Source organism: Corticium candelabrum, chromosome 12 (genome assembly GCF_963422355.1).
Source record: "Corticium candelabrum chromosome 12, ooCorCand1.1, whole genome shotgun sequence".
Classification (NCBI taxonomy): Eukaryota; Metazoa; Porifera; class Homoscleromorpha; order Homosclerophorida; family Plakinidae; genus Corticium; species Corticium candelabrum.
Genome location: NC_085096.1, coordinates 7,531,058 through 7,553,377, shown reverse-complemented (window position 1 = coordinate 7,553,377; position 22,320 = coordinate 7,531,058). Strand labels below are relative to the sequence as shown.

General features: G+C 39.9%; 1 protein-coding gene across 1 annotated transcript; it reads left to right on the top strand.

Moving 5' to 3' along the window:
* LOC134187754 (mothers against decapentaplegic homolog 4-like) lies at nt 1-21,802 on the top strand. The gene is made up of 6 exons (XM_062655903.1): nt 1-490; nt 6,066-6,261; nt 12,357-12,535; nt 16,857-16,901; nt 18,373-18,767; nt 21,175-21,802. The coding sequence occupies exons 1-6, from the start codon at nt 79-81 to the stop codon at nt 21,460-21,462; spliced, it is 1,515 nt and encodes a 504-aa protein (XP_062511887.1). The 5' UTR covers nt 1-78; the 3' UTR covers nt 21,463-21,802.
* The last annotated feature ends 518 nt before the right edge of the window (nt 21,803-22,320 follow it).

Below are 22,320 nucleotides of genomic sequence, written 5' to 3'. Positions count from 1 at the left end.
TTGATACTTACATACTGTGTTTAGTCTACTCGAAAGCATTCAGCATTCAATACTACGTTATAGACTTAGTTTGTCATCATGTCGACATCTGTTCCCAGTCCTACAACGGCGGCTAACGAAGCGAGCATTGTTCACTCTCTCATGTGCCACAGACAAGGAGGAGAGAGTGAAACGTTCGCCAAACGAGCGATAGAGTCTTTAGTCAAGAAGCTGAAAGACAAGAAAGATGAACTAGATTCTCTCATTACAGCCATCACGACAAATGGAAGTCAGCCTTCTAAGTGTGTAACAATGCAGAGAACACTGGATGGAAGGTTGCAGGTAGCGGGAAGGAAGGGTTTTCCTCACGTTATATATGCTAGATTATGGAGGTGGCCTGATCTGCACAAAAACGAGTTGAAGGCAGCTAAGTTTTGTCAGTATGGGTTTGAGTTGAAATGTGACAACGTTTGTGTGAATCCATATCATTACGAGAGAGTTCTTTGTCATGGTATGAGCACTGTTTGACCGGCTACCGGTTTGTATATCTGTCTGCTTGCTAGTCTCTTTGTCTGCTTAACCGTTTGTCTGCTTAATTAACCCTTGACCGTCTGTCTGCCTTCAGTGTTGTTTGTCTACATGAAGTTTGTTATGATAATAATTATTGTTTTGTGTTATTGATTAGAACTTAAACGTTCTACACTACTAAAGGAGCACTTCACCAATTGACACGCGCGCATTAACTCTTGACTCTGCCTTAGGTCGCTAATTGTTTTTGGTCTTTTTTTAATGTGGGAAGTTTGGCGCTGTCTCAGAGCAAACTTGATAGCTGAGCATTATGATAAAGACATTTTCTTCAAATAACATCCACTAGGTGTGGGTTTTGTTTCATCGCTTGCTTGGTGTAAACGGTGATATTTGCTTAGGCGAAAGTAAAATGTGCTTTCGCATTACTGACTAACCTTCAGTCGACGGCAAAAAGCACACATACGGCGATGGTTTGGCTGTAGAATGAAGGCACTTTGTGTCACGTGGTTATGTGTGGTGACGCACGTTTCTGTGTGTTTTTTGCATCACGCAAGGACTTTGTACTGTAGTATGGCCTCCATCCGTAGAAAGAAACACTTGCAAAAGACCGAGCGATTGCAAGTCACTCAAGACGATCCATGTGGAGTCTTCAACGTACGAACGACTGAGTCGCTTATAAACTGTAACTTGTTCTCTTTTACTGTTAGAGTCGCCTGAAGCTTCTAGACGCGTCTCTTGTGTGCTCTAGTGGTTGGCCTCGGAAGGCAAGACCAAAACAATGCGTCGCGCAACGCAGCAAGTGTTTGGTCCACAACCCAAGGCCTTAACATACGGTAACGTCTACTGCGCGTGCATCAATCGGTGAAGTGTTTCTTTAGTGCTGATGCTCTGCTGTTTGTTGTGTTTGTCTGTATGAGTGTCTGTCCACCAAGTATGTATAATATAATTCATTGCTCAAATTACAATTATGGTACAGAAGGACAGGCAGACAAGCAAGCCTCTTCAATAGATGGTTATCACATGTGAGTAGTGCGACAAAATCCATCTCTTGCATGTCAAGTCTTGTGGTGTTATTGACATTGCTAGTTTAGACATTCTATTTGACTTTCTTTGTTGTACCAATTTTTGAATTACACTGTGTGCTGTTTTTCCAGTTTGGTGCAAAATGAAGTGAAAACCTGGAATGATTGTCTTTTGTTGTGTAACAGCTAGTTTTGTTGTAGTTAGAAACAAGTCTGTTTTGATGTTAGATGACAGCACTTTAGTAAGTAGTCTGCACTAGTATTGGTAACTGCCTATTTGAGTTTTAGCTGTGTCATCATTTTTGTGATGACAGGGTCACAGATATTTTTTGGAGCATGACTGCATAATTTACTGTATCTAGCTTGTTTTCTATCTTGCCTGTCTTTTCATTTACTTGCTTGCTTGTTGTACACCTGCATGAGTGGATGTCAACTTGTTTTTTATTATCTACTTGCATCAGAATCAGGAAATGCTGCTAAGAAAAGGAAGTTACAAGAATTGAGAGTATGACCGTGATTAGAAATTTTTTTCAGTTAATTATTATCTTGTATACTTTTTTGTAGTTGAACTATGGTTTCTGGGATGTATACATGGGTGCTTTTGCAAAACATTAAAGGAACACTTCGTAGAACTGCACAGCTTTAGTGTGCAGCATAGTGCGCAGCCGAAATAGCGAGGTCCGGTGATCGAGGGAGTGTGCGGAAAGTGTTCCTGCTTAGGGAAGAGTGCTTCGTAAACTGCCAGAACATGATCGACGACAGCATCCACTGCCTTTAACGGCAAAGAATCTCACAAAATGCCAATTCTCTCACATGTTGCCGGACAGAAATAAATCGCACGAAAAGAAGGTCAGTCTGTAGACAGTCTGAAAGTAGCACGACGGTTTCCATCATTCTTGGAGCGATTGAAACAACAGAGAGACCATTTCCGGGAACGTGATTATGTCAGTAAGGCTCGTGTGATCTGATGGCGTGCAAAAAAATGCTTCACTTGGTGGACGAAATTCTTGAAACGGCCCCGTCAGTTTTAAGTTTTTAAAAGTTCTTAACGTACATCTGTCGGGTTTGCTCTGAGATAACATACCCAACTTGGTTAGTATGGATTTCCAATTAACGAGCGAAGGGGAGCCAGCAGCCTAGCGCATTTCTCCAGAATGCTCTTTTCAAGGAATCAAATGGGGATAACACTTATTTTTGTGATCATTGGAGGAGCAATTATTGATTACTGCGCAGACATACTGAGTTGCCAGACGTAGCAATTTCTTTGTTTGGTACCAATATAAGATGAAGTTCTGGTAGAAAACCTAAAAACTGTGCCTGTACTGATAAATGAGGCAAAGAGAATGGTTCACAAGGTGTTTGTCTTGGACATTTAAGTTACACTGTGTTTGGAGATGCAGATCATCCAGTCTGGGTATATACAAAAGTTCTTGCTTACTAGCAGTACGATAAAAATATATATTTTACTCAGCCGCCAAGGTCGTACGCTTATCTAACCACCATGCCATAGCCAAATTGTAGTAACTAGTTGTATGGTATCCATAGGCGCCTCGCGTTCGTGAGTAACACGTTCAACAGAGTTTTTCAGACATTTGTTGAAACCCTAGCTGTCATGGAAGTAAACATGCAAACTTCCTAGTAGTTTAGATTACGTATGTAGGCCTGGTATAGGTAGTCGTCGTTTTGCATTCGTGATCAAGGCAATTGAAATGTACAGTCTAGTTATGCACTCAGTTCCGTTGTAACAACAGTGGTATGGTATTTATTGACATAGAAATTAATATTGGCAAACATTGACTATCAACAGTGTTAGATGCAGCACAGTGTAGTAAAAGATTGATTGTAGTATGGAACGTGTGAATAGTTGACTGTAGGTGGCATTCAACTCCTGAAGATGTTTCTTGGTTGTCAAGTACACACAATCTCTAGCTACAATACAAAAGGATGGGGCGACGGAAGTTCATGAAGCTTTTTTGTCATCATTTGCTCACTTAAACGAATCGTTCTTAGACTCATTTGTAGTCGGACACGGAAATGATTTTTTAAAGTAGGTCCTATCATGAAACATGGTTGTAGGGAGGAGAAATTTGAGGTTTGTGCACACACACACACACACACACACACACACACACACACACACACACACACACACACACACACACCAAGAGCTCGATGGAGAGCTATATAGGACCACGCCCCTTTCTGTTGTGAGACCCAATTAGAAGCCTCACTACGCTCGGCAACTAAGACAGCTCACAAGTCACGCTCTTTCACACTAGTCAGAATTATCTGCTGCTGTTGCTTTTGTGCCATCAGACAAACTACCGGAGTACAAGGAGTACTTTTTCAAAGCGGTACTCTTACATACTGTTTTCTAGTTTTTATTACAGCATTGGGAATGGTGTAGTTTTCATTGGATAATGGTACCAATTTTTGGAAAATTATTTGTGGCAACATGTCATGCAAGAGTTGTCTGTAAACACCTACCATATTGCCTCACATTTATAGCATGTCACTTTGGGGTGAGGTTTAGCTGACTACCATTGACCTGGATTTAACAGCATGCTGGTATTGGGGGACATTATGTAGTTAGAGCAAGCTTTTGTGTATCAGTAATGCAACAGAAACAAAAACTGATCTCACTCACATGCACATAGTACTGTCAATTAACACTGAGCAACTGCTTGTAGCAGTCTCTTATTATTGCATTTTCTTAAGCGGTTTTGGAACGTTCCTTCCAAGGAAGTCATGGTTGCAAGCACTGCTATCTTTATTTACGAAATAGGACTTGCACTTTGCTTAGCTTTTACAGGCAATTATGGATCGTCTGAATTTGGCTGATAGTTGCAGGGTTGTCAGAATGCTCCTTCTGTTAGATCTCTCTGCTATTGCAAAGAGTGAGGTAATAAGTACTATACCAAGAAACGAGTTTACTAGTTTTTTTGAACTTTCATTTCTGTCTTCTAGAATCATTAATTAAAGATATACGTATTTGCATGCTGCTTATGAAACTTGATTAATTAATGAATATTTGTATGAGAGGGTTGCTGGCTGGGTGTCTGTTATATGTGTGTTGTCTGAATGCAGTGAAGAGAGCATCGGAGAAGACAGACATGTGCCAGTGGCAGATAGAGAACAAGGAAAATTATAATGATGTATGAAAAGCATGTACAACATAGATGGAGAATTACTGTTGCAGTAGTTTTAAGCCCTTTAGACATGAATAGCTATATGGTGATAGATAATTTCAGTAGATAACTTTGAGAATGGCAATCGTCATTGCTTGCATTAATTAATTCTATGAGCAATGCATTTTGATGTTTGAGAACGCTGTTTTGCTTTGTAGTGAAATAGAATATTATTTATTTGTCTATGTTTGCCTTTCTGTTGCTTGTTTGTCTGTTCGTTTGCCTGTCACACTCATATATTTGAATTGTACATTATGCTAATATATAACAGTCTAAACAGCTAACTGCATCTCTTGGCAGAATGGCCACAGATTGGTTTAGCATTGTCTATTGATTTCCTGAAAATCATTAATGTTTTTAATTGAGTTAGACAGTCACACCTATTTGACACAATTGAATGGTGTGTATGAAGAGGCCAGTTCCTGTTTTGCATACGATTAAATGATAGCCAATTGAATCAAGTCTTTTGCCATAATCACAGTAGTGTATCTACTCAACACTGGAATATTGTACCCTAACCTAATCAAAATTGTCAAATTGAAAATCAGACAGGATAGTACATACTTTGAACAGAATGGACTGGTAACCTGCCTTTCTTGACAAAGACCTCTGTTTGTCTCTCTGTCTGTCTGTCTGGTTGTATGGATATATTTATATATATATATATATATATATAGAACTTTTAGTACATGAATGGTGGTATCCGTGTTTTTCAAACACATTACTACATAACTAACATGTTAGTCTGTCTTTCTGTATGCCTTTGTAGTTTATTTATTGCTGTGTAGATGTTTCTACTAGGAATTCATTGCCTTTGTGTGTGTTTAATTTAAGGCCACAAGAAGAAAATTAGTTGTTTGGCAGGTTTGCGCTCACGAATTTATTTTTGTTTTTTATTCTGACTGCGCATGCGCTTGTAGGAGCTACAGTAAAGAACGTATTATTTCTGCCAATTCTACTTATGTAAAGCAGTGATAGGGGTTAGCAAATCACGATTGTTCTAGTAGGTCTCATGGAAATAGGAAAATGTCTCGTACACATGTACGTAACGTAAATTATCCGGACTGCATCGCGGTACTAGCAGAAATGGCCAACGACGTGTTGCTGCGGAGGCATGCACTGTTCGGCTCTTCTGTCAATGCACAATTCTGACTCTGTTCACTTGTAGCCCATATGTTACCTAATTTTTTATTAATATTAATAACTGTAAGATGAAAAATAAAATGCGTGCGCGCAAGGATTTCTGAGCCATGTTCCCTGTCAAGCAACTAATTTTCTTCTTGTGGCTTAATACATCTTTCTTATTGATATGATGTAACTGACAATGTAACATTTTGGTGCTATGTAGTTCCAGAAGTTCTCCCTCGACCTCTAACAAGTCCCATGATGTCATCTGATCCAACATCTCTAGCATTTTCATCAAACAGTCCGATATATCCTAGTATTATGTCTCCAGAGGCACAACTACCTTCTGGACTTCAGCTGCCACAGGTAGCAGATAGTTTTACGCACCTCACAGTCAATGATCAGCACTCACAACCCAGGTCAGCTGCCTGCATGTAAACCAAATATCTTGCCACTTTAGTGACAGTATTGTAGATATGAATTTGTATAGTACATTTATATTTGGGTGTTATTGCTTTGCACGTAATGCTATAGCCAGTAGTTACAGAGTGAGTGGTATTTAAAGGAGCACTTTACCGATTGACGCACGCGCATTAGCTAATCGTTTTTGGTCTTTTTCAAGTTGGGAAGTTTGACGCTATCTCAGAGCAAGCTTGATAGCTGAGCATTATCATAATGCAAAATAACAACATTGTACGAGACGTTTTTTCAAATAATGTCCATTATGTGTAGGTTTTGTTTTACCACTTCGTGTAAACTTTGATATTTGCGTAGGCAAAAGTAAAATGTGCTTTCGCATCACTACTCACCTTCAATCGATGGCGAAAAGCACACATACAGCGATGGTTCAGCTGTAGAATGAAGGCACTTTGTGTCACGTGATTATGTGCGGTGTCACACGTTTCCGTGTGTTTTTCACGTTGCGCAAGCCCTTTTGTACTGTAGTATGGTCTCCATTCGTAGAAAGAAGCACGGAGGAAAGTGCGAAAGACCGAGCGATTGCTCGTCGTTCAAGACAATCATGTGGAGTCTACAACGTACGAACGACTGACTCGCTTATGAAGTGTAACTTGTTCTCTTTCACTGTTAGAGTCGCCTGAAGCATGTAGACCTGTCTCTTGTGTGCCCTCGTAGTTGGCCTCGGAAAGCAAGACCAAAACAATGCACCGCGCAACACAGCAAGCGTTTGGTCCGCAGCCCAAGGCCTTAATGTACGTTAACGTCTACCGCGCGTGCGTCAATGGGTGAAGTGCTCCTTTAATTATAGTTGAAAGTATGACACTTACACAGGAATTTTAGGGTATTTGAACAGGGTTCTAGCCAGGATTTTGCACTAACTAGCACAAATTTTAATAATAACCATGTCCATAAAAGACTTAATGGCCACGCACACCTCCCAAATTGCTCTTGATGGTACACTCACAAACAGTATACTGTATAACACAATTACACTACTTAGCAAACCAGTATGTCTATGCTTTTATTTTAGTTAAAGTCTTCAGTAATAATCTATAGGTCATAACAATATGGCCCCTAGGCAACCTTCTTTTCTTTTTTGAGTGCCATACTCGCAATGCCTCACTAAGTTCAAAATCAGTATTAGAGGAACCATCTAGAGAAATTTTCGTTAGATGAACTAAAGTTTCATTTTTAGGGGTCACAAATGTACTTAACTTGTATGAGTAGATCTTACGAATACAAATCAATTAGTATGGGTTACTCCGTTATCTTTGCTTTTGTAACCGAGAATGATCGATGTTTTTGTAATGTGCAACGCCCACGTGCCCACTCTCTGCTCACTGCAAACGAATCAATGCTTTTACAGACGACTGCTACGGATATATTGAGAATGCTGAATGGAAATACGAAGAGATTATGAAGATCTGCCCTCTTGCCGTCAGTGGTTCTTCTCTAAAGTAAAATGGTGTCGGTAGACTCTAAGAGCTGTTTTTCTGTCAGACTTTCAAGCAGAATTCCTCATTACTACAGTTTACCTAGAGAGAGCGCTTTTGCTTGAGTATTTGTTTATCCTTGTTCTTATAATGTCCAACGAGAAGCATTCAGCATGTTGTCTGGCTTGTGCAACAGACGACGATCCTGTTTTCACGTCCGGGATTGTAACTTTTTACCAATCAGCGGCAAAAGAAAGCGAGCAGACCAGATGTGAAAATAGGAACGTCCTCTGTAGCACACGCTAGACAGTGCGCTGAACATTATCTCTTCAAATATTAAAAGAACAAGGATAAACAAATACTCAAGCAAAAATGAGTTCTCTAGGTAAGCCGTAGTAATGAGGAATTCTGGGTGAAAGTCTGACGGAAAAACAACTCTAGCGACACCATTTTACTTTAGAGAGGAACCACTGACGGCAAGAAGGCAGATCTTCATTATCTCTGTAGCAGTTATCCGTAAACCAGGGTTTCCCACAGACATCTCTACTATCCGACTCAGTATTTTATTAATATCAACACAAGTTTACTAGATATCTAACATAATGCAATATGTGTCATTCCTTGCGGGTTACCGCTCTTGTGATCAGGAATGTAGCTCTACTGGACTTGAGGAAAGCTGACTTCTCGTGATCTTCTACACCTCCTTGGCTCCCAGCTTCGAACGTGCCGTATCGTCAATAGATGGTATGACTTCTTGGTTTTACTACTCTGTATGTGGCCACAACTTTGACAGTGCTATGGAGTATGGTCTCTTCGAATGGGATACATTAAATCTATTCTTCTCACCTTACGGAACAAAGTGGGAGTCGTCAATTCAAGCTATTGCATATGCGCATGCGTCAATAGCCTCCGTTGCCAAATGTAATACAGAAAGAAGTAGAGACAAGACTGCATGCTGCTAGGAAAGTGGGTCGGCAGCGATTTTGACAGACGACTAATATTCTCCACAGCCGACTTTGAGACGGCTGGACGGCTTACGGGAAAACCTGGTAAATGCATTGATTTGTTTGCCGTGGGCAGAACTTAATCGACCAGGAAGTGGAGAGCGGGCACCTGGGCATTGCACATCACAGAAACATTGCTCATTCTCGGTTACAAAAGCGAAGATAACGGAGTAACTTATACCAATTGATTTGTCTTTGTAAGATCTACTCATACAAGTTAGAGTTTGTTTTGTTGGACTTTCCTTTAAATGTGCAGGAACATTTGTCAGTATTAGCTATATTATTTGCTAAAATCACACTCACAATCAGCTGTGAAAGGAATGGCTAAAGCCCAATCTGGTATTTTCAGTAGGCTGGTCAAGTTTCCTGCATAGTGTTGTTTAGTTAAGCAAGCTAACTTACTATTTGGATATTCATTGATGGGAAGACTCACTTGATTACAACAGGAACAGGTGTCTTCTGGTGCTTTTACATAAATGTAGTGCAATTGTATCCATATATAATTGTGCTAGTGCCGCTTCCGTGCATCATGCTATAGATAGAACGTAGACTCGGTGCGGGTGGGTTTAATTACCACTTGGGTTCGATTTCCACTGCCTGCCGCATGCACTCGGACTTGCCGGGTGTAGGCTCAGGTGTGCAAGTTGCGTCATGCTTGGGTTTGATTTCCACTGCCTACCACGTGCACTCAGACCTGCCGGGTGTAGGCTCCCATTCGTATGCAGAAATTGCATCATGCTATAGACAGGAAGTAGAAGAGTCGTGAGTGCTGCGTGATGGATGGATGGATTGGATCGCCGATGCTGCCGGACAGTTGCAATTTCGACTGGCTCGCACTTGACCTGCTGGGGACCTTTCTCGGTGACTCGACTCGAGTGGGCTTTGTTCCGTCGCAAAGTGTGTGCGGATGCTGTACAGGAGAAGTAGAGTCAGGGCTAGGCGGGTTCAATTTCCACTGCCCATGGCGTGCGCTCAGATTGCCAGGTGGAGGCTAGTTTACATAAATGAGGTCTTTCCTTTCTTACCGCCACCTGTTACAGTGCCAATTACATCATTCACATTCCTATGTAAATGTACCATTTAGGCAGAAATCACTCCACCTCACTTCTCCTCATTTGGACAATGATGGTTGGAACCTCCCCAACCATCTAGCATCACTCCCAACCATTAAAATGATGGTAAAGACAGTCCTGGCTAGAAACCTGAAATTTTGTACTGATTTAGAGCACTTTTGCGCTTCATTGATAAACAGTATGTCCATAATTATTGTATCCTGTAACTTCAGCTATGAGCCATAAGAGAGGGCTTGTTAAAGTCATGTGACTTCACGAATAGCGTACTTAAAGGGCTTGACTCACTTCAGGTCTGCATGACTATGTGCACGTGTGGGTGTCTATGTTCGGTTATGTTTCAGGACACACCCTTGGTACAATCTAATCACAGAGCAGCAGTTGTGTTTGGTCATATATTCCAAACACAGACAATGAACAAACTGCTATCATAAATGCCAATATTTATGAAAGAATTTTTATCACAACAGTCTAATTCATGTTTGCAATTGGCTAGCCTTGTTGAAAATATACAACGAAACTTACCTGTCTGCAACTACTAATGCAAAATCAGTTGCTTTCCTGGCTTACTACAACTAAACAGGAACCTAACGTTATGAACCAGGAGTGACAGTTATGTTACGTATGATAACTCTTGCTTAGATACATTTTACAAGTAGTGTACTTAGGAGGAAAATGGTGTCTAAATTTGCAATACTTTAACAACTTTATCATGGCTCATAGCCGTGGCTCATAGCTGTGGAAGCGAGGGTATAAACACAGCTTCAGTTACTAGTTCAAATATTTTGCACCTTGCGATTAAATAGTATGAAGACACTAAATGTGTATTAGGCACAATTTTATATGTTGGGTCACAACTTGCGTGTTTGACTCTTGTTAGGTAATTAAAAACTATCAGCCCAAAACTTTGTGGAATTAATGTGCTTTGCCAATAATATTCTTTGAGGCACATATGCCTGTGGCTTTGTGACTAAGTGGAATATCATTTTAGAGGGACAGACATATGGTATATGCAAGCAAATATCCAGTGCATTGTGTAGTATGTTTGTGCTTGTGTGCAGATATTTGTTGATATGCATGCACAAAGTGTAAGGGTTTAGTATGTTTTAATTTAAAAATTGAGAATTGCTCATTACATTTGTCAACATTAAATTAAATGATTGTTATATGTTCTGGATTTGCAGTAAGGTAATAGTATGCCCAGTGACTCAATTTTGAGATTTCTGTTATGAAAATGTAGTCTTTTGGCAATGGGATATTTAGTAGCAACTTGTTGTAAGAATGGGATGATGATTTAACTGGAAACATCTATAGATCAGTGTGTTTTATGTGTACCCAATAAGATGAAACATTAGCAGAATTGATATACAGTTGCGTGTCACTTATCCGATCTCCTTGCAACCGGACCCCTGTTGGATAAGTGAAAATGTTGGATAACTGAAGCTGTTACGAACTCAATTATTGTTCATATTATACCGCTTTTTTTCCACATTAGATATACTGAATGTAGATGTAGAATAAATGTAGATGTAGCTGAGTGTAGAATACAACGAGAAGAAACGCTTGAAATCACTCTCAAACTTGTTTCAAGAAACAAATGACATGCTCGTGGATGTACATGTATGTACACGTATGCAGCTGACCAGCCGTGTGATCACCCACGTGACAAGCTTGACCTGTCGGATAATCAATGTGTCGGATAAGTGAACTTTGGATGAGTGACACGCGACTGTATTGGCGGTTGGCAAGAAATTGATGAACAAAGCATATTGGTGGAATTAATTTTGGCAATTGTACATCGTTGTTTGATAACTGATATATGTCTTACCATAAGTGGTCATGGAGAAGTTTGTGATTGACAGCAGCTGTATTTGTGGCTCACATTTCCCTAACTTACTGGTCTCCAACTACTGCATAGGGATGAAGAACTGCTGTGTCAGTGCAAAGAACGTGACCCGCATGAATGTGACAGTCCAGCTTCATTCATCGTCCCACAGCCTCATTCATATACACATCATAGGGCAAGCAGGGATCACCTACCATCTTGTGGCCTCATCGACATTGGTGATGACGGCAACATATCTCTGTGGCCAATTTAATATTGGCGGTTGCTGAAAAATCCGCCAAAATACATTCCCCGCCCATATTTCATCTTATATGGTATGACATAAATAATTCTAATGTGACCACATCTGTTGACTTTATAGCAGCACCCAATCTGCTGTGAATGTAATTCTCACTGCTAGCTAGTTTTCTCAGAACAATGATTTGCTACTCCCCTGGTCATCATGTGCAAGGTCACTGCTGTTCATATTCTCAGTAGAATTGCTTTTGCATCAGCAACACAAAAACTGTCTTATGTGTAGAACATGTAATTCGTTGTAGCGTTCACATAGTTTCATTGTGTGTGAGATTGTGTATGTTCTGCATGATGTTTGCATTGTAAATGCAATGACAAATCGATAATGTCTTTAGTAGTATTTTTGTTACTGATTTTTTGTTTAATTAGTAAATGTTCTTTTGGTCTACTCTTTGTGTGGTGCTTTAGCATGCCTGCTAGTCATTCTTTGTATGGAGATCAGTTTGGTGCTTGGAGTGCTTCAATTCAACTAGATCCTTCTCCTCTTCCTCATTCTTCATCTCACATGCTTCAGCAGCAAGTCCACATTCCACAGTTAATGGCTCCATCTCAGCCGCCACCTCAAAGTCATCAATCTCAACAGCGATGTAAGACTCTAATTAATGATGTAATTGTCTGTGTTACTATTTTAAAGATGCATACATATGCGTAATGCAGAGGCACAGTCATGCAGAGGCACATATGTGTGCACACCACACACACATTGACCTTGACTGCCACTTTATCCACATTGGGTTTTGGCATTGCAGAATGACCACCAAGAAGAGCAATTGGAACATAGTCAAGTCACTTCTGCAACTAGTAGAATATCAGATTGTTTGAGTGGCAGCTTACTGGACTAGTGGACCCTAACCTCACACCCTTCTCAGCTTAAAAAAGCTGTAGTTAGGATGTAATTTCTTCCCTGACAGGGGCACACACTAGCAAAGAGACACCCTTGTAACACCTCGCTTTATTGTGTTATATTTTTAGTTCTTCAATTAAACATATCAATTGGACTGTTCTGTTGGTGCATCATTGAATCATCCATTACCTCTGACTATGGTGGTTGCCGACCCTGAGACTGGCCATTGTAATTGACATGTATCTGTTAGGTTTGACAAAGCTGCAAACAGTCGTGCTTATCCCTAATTGAAAAGCTTGTATGCATTGTACTTCTGAGTTAAGAGCAGCAATTGTAAGATGGTATCTTGCTCAAGATGCTTAAAGTAGTTGGTCTAAGAGCACCACACCATTTCCTACACACCAGAGCCTGAACCTACATCATGTTGTGCGACCTATGGAACACCTCTTGCTATACTTTCTGGTTTTGTGAAATCATGCAAGTGACAAGGCAGCAGCACTTCTTGTTTGTTTGAAATCATCAATTGCTAACTATCCATCATTATTGTATGATGCGACACACCAAACCGTTTGTTTGTTATAAGTCATTTTGATGTTCAGGAGAGTATTGTGAGTTAGCTATTGAAAATCTGTGTGATGAATGCGAGACAGTATTGGATTTTATCTGCTGTGTTCTCCCTGTTCTTTCTATTATTTATGACATGATGTCTGCCCCAAAATTGATCTACTGTATATCAAGGCGTGCTACTAAAGCAACAAATGTGTTGAGCATCACTGTGGAGAGTCCTTAGCAATGGAAATGGATGGACTGACAGACGAACAGATAGGCAGAGAGAAACTGACAGGTGGCAGCCAGCCAGGCAGGCAGACAGACAGACAGACAGAGGACAAATGGCTTTGACCTGTAGACTTTTAAAAAAATTGGGATTATGTGATCCCTTTAGTCAATTAAATTAGTTTAATAAATTAGTTAGTTGTTTTAGATGTTACTGTTATCATATTTGTCATAGGACAAAGTAGTTGGCTATTTGCTATCTTAAGTTTGAAAATATATGAAGACAGACAGACAGACAGACATTGGGCATCATATTTTGAATCAAGTTGCAGAGAAGGATGGGACAGCTTCTGCAAGTATAGAGGAGAGGAAAACCATAAAATACAGTCAACTCAAACTTTCTGGAGTGCCATCATTGAGGTTTGTTCCCATTGTCATGGAATACTTTGGTCGTTGGGCAAAGAATCCAACAAATTCTTGCAGGAAATGTCACAGAGAGCATCGGATGATTCAGGCTAGAACAACTGCAAGGAATTTATGTGCTTTTGGCAAAAACACTTCTCAACGACAATGCAGCAGTGCAACACTAACACAATCACTAAGAAGATTTTAATTCTAACTTCCAGTAATTATAATGACATAGATGACTTTGTAACTCAGGCCTATTGAACTCACTTTTAAAGTTTGCTATTAGCTACTTTATTTAGCTTGTAATAGTGATCATGTTTGAAATACTACCATTGACAGACAGACAAACATTCAGGTACTTTATTCTCATGTTGACTCTACTTGTGCATATGCTAAGAATTTGTGAAAGAAAACCAGTCTTGCACACAACAAAGTCATAACATTGACCTTGAAATGCAACTGTCAAGAGTTCCAGGTGATTCAGTCAAGTGCAGCCATGCGATGCAATGCCTTTTATAACTTTTTTTGTACATTTTTCATACACAAGACTGCTGACAGTCGAAAATGTACTGAAGATGAGTATATTTTAACTAATGGACTTGGCCTTGAGTGTCAAAGTCAAATACTCTATCTAAACCAACGTGATTAGGTGACCGTTTTGAAAGTTTTCTGAGGACAACTTTGGCATTGCATCTTTGTAGAATTGTAGAAAATCTTTTTCTCCACTACGTCACGAACATGGAGGCATTAAAATTAGCTTCTGGATTTACTGACTGTTGTGACAAATGCTGCAAAAATTCTCTGTGTTTGTGCTCCACCTCCCAAATGTTCTATTGCAGGAGGAACACATCTTGATACATATCCTTCTGGAACAAGCTCTTTTGAATATTTTTCATTTTCTTTTCTTCTCTTGTCATGGCAGCATGACCATTTTCTCTGCTAGCCTCTTAATAATGTCCTGACGTAATGGATGAGCAAGTGAAACATCAAGGTCCAAATTCTGTCTAGTATTTGGATCAACCATGGTAATGTCAGGATGATCTTCAGTATTGATGTATTGATGTCTTGGTTCTGTTTGATTGGGAAGGTGATGGTCAGATAGGCACTCACTCCACCCATTCAGTGAGACCACACAGGTTCACCCCCATATTTGCAGGCTAGAAGATGGTATCCATATTCATCCAAGTCATGACCACAGTCACACTTTTTAATCCAATTGGTGAAAGGTAGAGCCACTCCCAACATCAGGTAAGATGCTAAACAAAATTCGTTTGTTTTTAAAGTGTGCTTAGCAGAAGTGGCGAAGACATCCAACCATGCACCAGCCGTTGTCCTGGCAGAGATCTCAACTGTGCCGTATCTCTATCACACTGTGCTTGTATAGTGATATCAGTAGCACTACAGACAGACAGACAGATTGACTGACAGAGTACTGATTGTTGATATAGTAGTCATTTTGTAAAAGGGCATGTTCCTGATAGTTTTTGGTTATTCAAGATTAGTAAGCAATTTTTAGCTTACAATGACTGTATTAAAGAGTAACTGTTCTAATGACAATTTTTGACAGGCAGTTAGACAGGCGCTAATGCAGACAATTAAATAAGTACTGTACATATAGGTATGACAAATGTTTAGGAGCTACTGTACTAGACTGTCAAGTCCCCTGCCTAACGGTACACACCTCCTTCTCCTCTTGCATTGCTGCCGCAAAACACATCACTACCCCCCCCCCCCCGAGAACAGGGGAACAACGTACAAGCTTTCACAAGCTAACACTACACTTATGAACAGTCAGTCCTCCTTTGCTTTGAAACCATCTTTTGTAGAAAAGGCAGTGAATAGCTCCTCATTGTTAGTAAATAGGTTTTGCTCTTTTCATGATACATTTGTGGTGCGTTTGATCACTCCCGGCGAAGTATCGCAGGCATTGCTGGCAATGCACTTGCAGAGGAATGGGCTGTTCTTGTATAGTTGACTAACTTGATGGCATTGCAGTATGTTTCATGCAATGAGGTTCTAGACGTGCTCATCAAAAGAAAACATCTGTTCTCAGATAGGCATGTTGGCTTTTGGTCTTTGTGTGTCACATCTCTCCGCATTAGTTTTGGCTTACCCTGGGGACGCTTTTGAGGAAACCATCTAAAAAGGCAATATTGGGAATCCTGTAACTGGCCATTGAAAACGTACACATGCGACTGCATGCAAGCACACGCACACATCCACATGCATGCACACACAAACTGACCAATGGACAAATGGATATGCCCTTCAGTAGGCTACTGAAAATAGCACCCCTAGCCTATTTCAAGGTGGGGTCTCCAACGCTACTCAGAGTTTTAGACCACGCTGACGTACCCCAAGGTGCTTGGCCAGAGCATCTAAGGGCACTGACTTTGGTGCAGCCTCGGGACTGAACCTCAAGCCCACGCATACCCGTCCACTGCGTGAAGTTCTGTCAAGCCAGCAGTCTTGTCCATCCCCAGCCAATGACCAGGTACTCATTTATACTCCTGAGTCAAGAGATGCAGTTGCGTGTGAGTTTCTTGCATAAGGGAATTATGCCTGTGCCCATCCTGTACATGACCTCATGACCTAAATGCCTCAGTCGTTTCCATTCTCCAAATACGCTCTCTAACCGATTGAGCTGCAGATGACACACACACACACACACACACACACACACACACACACACACACACACACACACACACACACACACACACACACACACACACACACACACACACACACACACACACATCGCTTGTGCAATGTTCAAACTGTATAACTAGGTATCAAGAAATAGGCATACAACTAGGAAATGTTTGCTTCTTTGTTTGGCTGATTTAATTACTATGTAATGAACAAGTGTCTGTTTGCAGGGCAAGATCATCGAATAGAGTCAAGATCTACTCCTCAGTTGCCATGTAAGTTTCTAAGTAAATTCAAGTGCTCCGTTTTAGGGCATGCACTGAATGTTGAAGTGTTTTTTATTTTAGTTTATCAGGTTTTACGTGCTACTGATAGGTTTATAAATGTGGATACAATATCTCACCGAATAACTCTTTATGGAGTTATTTTCCAGTTACTTGCAAGGGGAATTAATTGAGAAGCACAATTATTTGAGAGAGGCAATTATTGTTTCATGGATGCTGGTAGCTTGTTTTATAACAGTGAAAATTTACAACACATGAATCATAGTATAGAACTAAGTCACTCCATGTCTGTATCAGAGTTACTTGTACTTGCTCAAATATTAATTAACAACAGACTGTTCATCAACGGAGCGTTTGTTCTAGAAGGATGTCTTCAGATTGTGGGTTTATGAACACTTGTTGCTCAGCCTCTGGTTCCATAGATCATACCACACACGTTGCAGTGATACAGTAGTAACGACATTGTTAGTGGAATTTGACACCCTACATGTTTCTTGGTGTATCTGCATGGCACATATTAGCATGGCAGGGATCTCCTTTATTTATATTTAGGACAGGGGAATTATTTGGGTAATTATTTGGTACTGCTCTCTTGGCAGGGAGTTATTTAAAGGACTTGTATCTTTGCATCAAATATATGAGCCGTATTACACCTTACATTTATATATTCGATGTACAGATAAAAGTTAAAGGCAGAAAATGTGTGTTCTCGTCCACACACACATGCACGCGTGTGGACGCGCGCACACACACACACACATATTTATATGTGAGATTGTTTGTAATTGACTGTCTTTGTATAAGGTGTGCTGTGTGAGGGCTTGTGCAGTGTTCTCGCCAGTACTGTCACTACCGTCAAAATGACCGTTTGCATAGGGAAGGGATGTTTGGAGTGGAGAAAACAGCATTATTGATGGTTGGGACAGAATTGGAAAGCCCTAGCATGCATAGTGTGGGATCACAGATCTAAAGACAGTAGTGGTCTTGATGGTCCCAAAGTTGCTACAGAACAATACATATTCTCATGTCAGACATCTGGTAATCTTAGGGAGTGCATGGTCTCCTTGTTGGTGTTTGATAAATTTCTGTTGACCTTTCACACAAGAAGTGCTAATGAGTGACTGTGGTTGCAGCAGGTGTTTTACTAATTACTGTTTATCTTTAATCTCATGTGAGGTCAGCTCAGTTTTAAGTCAACTTGTCATTGTAATAATGTACTGTATTATCTGTCTGTCTGTTTGTATTATGTTACATCTGATTCTAATACAACTAGAGAACAGATAAAGTAATTTTATGATGTCATTACCAAATATGTCAACATCAAACATTTGATGACGTCATATTGACGGTTGGGAAAATCCTGGCTAGAACACAGTTGTGTGAACGTGCCATTGTACTTTGTGGATGTGTTGAGATGCGTTTAGATGATGTTGAGATAGTTATGTGGTATTCTCTTTTGCAGTTCCTGAGTACTGGTGTTCTATAGCTTATTTTGAGTTGGACAGTCAGGTGGGGGAGACATTCAAAGTGCCTACTGTTTACAGTGTTGTGACTGTGGATGGCTACACTGATCCTAGTGGACAAGGGAGGTTTTGTTTGGGTCAACTGAGCAATGTTCATCGTGGGGAAGTTGTTGAGAGAGTTCGTCTTCACATTGGAAAAGGAGTTCAGCTAGAAACAAGATTAAATGGAGATGTTTGGATACAATGTTTGAGTGAACACAGTATTTATGTACAGAGTTATCACTTGGATAGAGAAGCTGGAAGAGCACCCGGAGAAGCTGTTCATAAGATATATCCAAATGCTTACGTCAAAGTTTTTGATCTTGTTCAGTGCCATACACATATGCAGCATCAGGTAGGAACCTTCTAAACTAATATTGTTTCGATACTTATGTGTATCGGTCGGTCAAGGTCTTGCTATCTCTTTGCTTGACAGTAGTGTTGGTCTCTGTCTTTGTCAGGCATTCTTCTTATTTGTTGATTTTGAATACTGCCATGTACCAAAAAGGAAAACGAGTCTAATGAAGATTTAGGCATCATGTCTTTCGGAATACAATGTCTGTATTGTTGCCTGTTGTAGCTAAATATTGGATTATAATGTTACTCTACAAAGCTTCTTTTTCATGTTTTTGACAGTAGGTGCAATCTTTGTGGCTTTGCACTTCGCTGTCTAGATAACTTATTACTAAAAAGTAGCTAACTACATGACTGCATTGCCAAGCGTGGTCTCAGCAGTTTAGTGACCCTAAACACCTAGTGGAAAGTTGGACAAGAATGGAAGCAGTAAACGAGATGCCATTTTTGTAAAAATGAACATTTTGAAAATTAAAAAACATCTTTAGACAGATGTTGAATAGTTTACACTGATCTGCAGAAATGCTGAAATTTTATTGTGAATGTATGCCACATGATGCTCAGGCTGTGTTGGTTACTTGTGATGGTTTGATGCATGGCTTAACAAGTTGTTTGAAGTCCGGACAATAACCATAGGAATTTCTGTTAATTACCGTAATTAGCCTGGGTAAAGAACAGGGTAATCAGCTAATTTTCAGTAACACTGAGTGATAGTGTTCAAATTGGACTTGGTGCATTGATGCTAACAGGCAAACAAACAATTAAACAAAACAACCTCCTTGGCAGGGTATAAACTGCGCTTCTGGGATCTACTCGGATCCTTCGTAAAGTCATGTCTTCTTTCTAGACAGCCGTGATGGTCTAAGTACTTCTGAAGCAGGGTTTGCTTCCGGTACTTGTAATAGACTTTACAAACCAGACTGATCTGGTTGAGCACGACATAATAGAATGGAAATGGTTACACAGCAGAGTACTGTAATAAATTTAATTGGCTCGTTGGGTTTCTTTCGTTTCTGTAAAGAATCTGCATGTGTCTTTGTGTTGATCAAATTTACTGTATCATTTCACTTGGCTTGCTAGCTTGGTAGTTGGTATTGTGGGAGCGATAGCTCAAAGGCATCTGAAGTTGTTTTTCAGTAATATACTGTAGCTACTACAATCTCAGAGAAGTATAATATGATCAATACACATAGAGGTGTGATTTTATATTTTTAAAACAAGATTTTAAATGGTTATTACTAGATACTTAGTTTCTCATGAAGTTCGGTTTCCAAGTGGCTGGAGTGTTTTAGACATCAATAATGCTGCATAGCAGTTAGCCTCGAACTTCCAGACCAGAGAGTGCGCGAAGCACACGAACTCTAGTCTGGACCAAGTCGATACTAAAATGATTTCGGAAATAGCCCTTCTAAGCCAATCAGCTTCTACAACCCGAATCTCGGTTGTAAATTCTGATTGGCTTAGCAATAATTGGTTATGCTAAGTGCACTAGCACTGATTGCGCGCATGTGAAATCCTCGTGGGCGGCTAAGTGCACGCCAGAACAATGACTAAACTCTGCATGCCAGAACAATGATTAGACTCTGTATGTATGCATCTTAGTTTTAGTTTCAGCTTCAGTTCTTTGATATTTTCAAGCTTGCGGTGACAGGACATGCACAGTAGTGTCGCCAGACCATCACCTTTGACAACTGGTCGAGCGGTAGTCTCGCTAGTCGAGCGGTTAGACTAGCTAGCGGTCTGCCGAAGAATCAAAGAGTAGTCGTTTCATGCCTTCTACCAAGATATAGCTGCAAACACGGCAGACATCTCTTTCTTGGTGAGTCTCATGGCATTTACAAATGATATGTTGATATAGGTAAAACGATCCTACGCTGTTAGACACCATTTAGCATCGCTATTGATAAATACTTCCGAAATCATTTTAGTATCGACTTGGTCCAGACTAGAGTTAGCGCGCTTTGCACACTCTCTGGTCTGAAAATTCGAGGCTAGATAGCAGTCACATTAGCAGGCGTGCCATTCTGTACCTTTTAATCTATGACTTTGTCATCAGCATTAGAAATATTTTGAAATTTGCAAAAAGTGGTATTTTTGACTGGTATACAAATACATTAAATGTTGGATTGCTTTGTTTCATTTTGTCTGAATATAGAATTGAAGTAGTGTCAGTAGCAGATAGCCAGGGTTTGTAGTTTCTTTCTGTTTCTTCTTCATTGTTGTCTTACTCTTCTTTGTCTGTTTGTCTGACTTTGTTTGTATGTATGCTGGTCTAAAAAATAGTTGTCACTTGCCTGTTCTACGTTTATTTGTTTATTGTTTGCATCTGTACATTTGTTTGTTTCTGTTGTCCATCATTTATGAGTTTAATTAATGTCAGTTGTTAGAATTGATATTGTGTACTTTAGATTGCCAATGAACAGGCCAGTGCTGTAGCTCAAGCGGTGGCTGTAGCAGGCTCTACAGCAGGCCTCGTACCTACAGCACCTTCTTTAGCTGGTGTGGGTGTGGACGATCTAAGAAAGTTTTGCATTATACGACTAAGTTTTGTGAAAGGATGGGGACCAGACTATCCTCGTCAGACTATAAAGCAAACACCGTGTTGGATAGAAATACATTTGCACAGAGCACTCCAGATACTGGATCATGTTCTTCATGCTCTACCTGATGACTTCAGACCAGCAGCTGAACATTAGATGTAGTATAGGGATACAGTGATACAAGGCATATGACTGTATGTTTGTATGACTTTTATAGCAACTTCACAACTGAAACTGCCTTAAAACAAGTTTGGGATTAACTTGCTGTATGCAAGCAGCTTAATGTCTTTAACACTTAATATTGTGATCACACATTCTTGTAAGTATTGTGGGTTTGTATGAATGTATGGTTCTTATTGTGCAACTGTTGTACTGTATTCTAGCATAGCCCCATGAGAAAGCATGTTTGCTCTTACTAGAACAAGAAAAGTGGTTTTAAGTTTTATGTGAGAGAAGGCTGTCTTGATGGTGTGTGATGTCTGACTCTGTTGAACTAAACATGTACTAAATCTCTTTATTGATTGTGTCAATTGTCAAAAAATTTCGGTACAGTTTTTGTATAAATAAGACCTTGTTGATATCTAATTATTCAGAATACAATGTGCTTTTTGGTTTGATTTATCTCTATTGCACAAACTAGCCAAGCAGAAATCTGACATGACAAATTGCAAGCCATTAATTTTGCCAATTCGCTAACATACAAATTTTGTTTATTATTAAATCATTCACATCTTTGTGCTAATCATATTAGTGGCACTAATCTTCTTCATTCTGTTGTTTGTGAGAAGTATTTCAAATAAGATTTCTAGAGTCAAGTCTTCAAGTATGGATGCAACACAAGCAGTGAGAATATCAGTATTATATTGGGTGCATGACGCGTCTATGGCTATCTCTGCTATTGGCTATATACTAAATACATGTATACATACCACGATCAAACAAGCCATCGATCTTTACAATAACCTTTTTCCGCACAGTTGGTTGTGAGTGAAAGGCCAAGGCGAGGTCTACATA

Coding starts and splice junctions, on each gene's coding strand:
- LOC134187754 (XM_062655903.1), top strand. CDS start 79: ATGTCGACATCTGTTCCCAGTCCTACAACGGCGGCTAACGAAGCGAGC. Junction 12,536..16,856: donor TCATCAATCTCAACAGCGAT/GTAAGACTCTAA, acceptor GTCTGTTTGCAG/GGCAAGATCATCGAATAGAG. Junction 18,768..21,174: donor ATACACATATGCAGCATCAG/GTAGGAACCTTC, acceptor TGTGTACTTTAG/ATTGCCAATGAACAGGCCAG.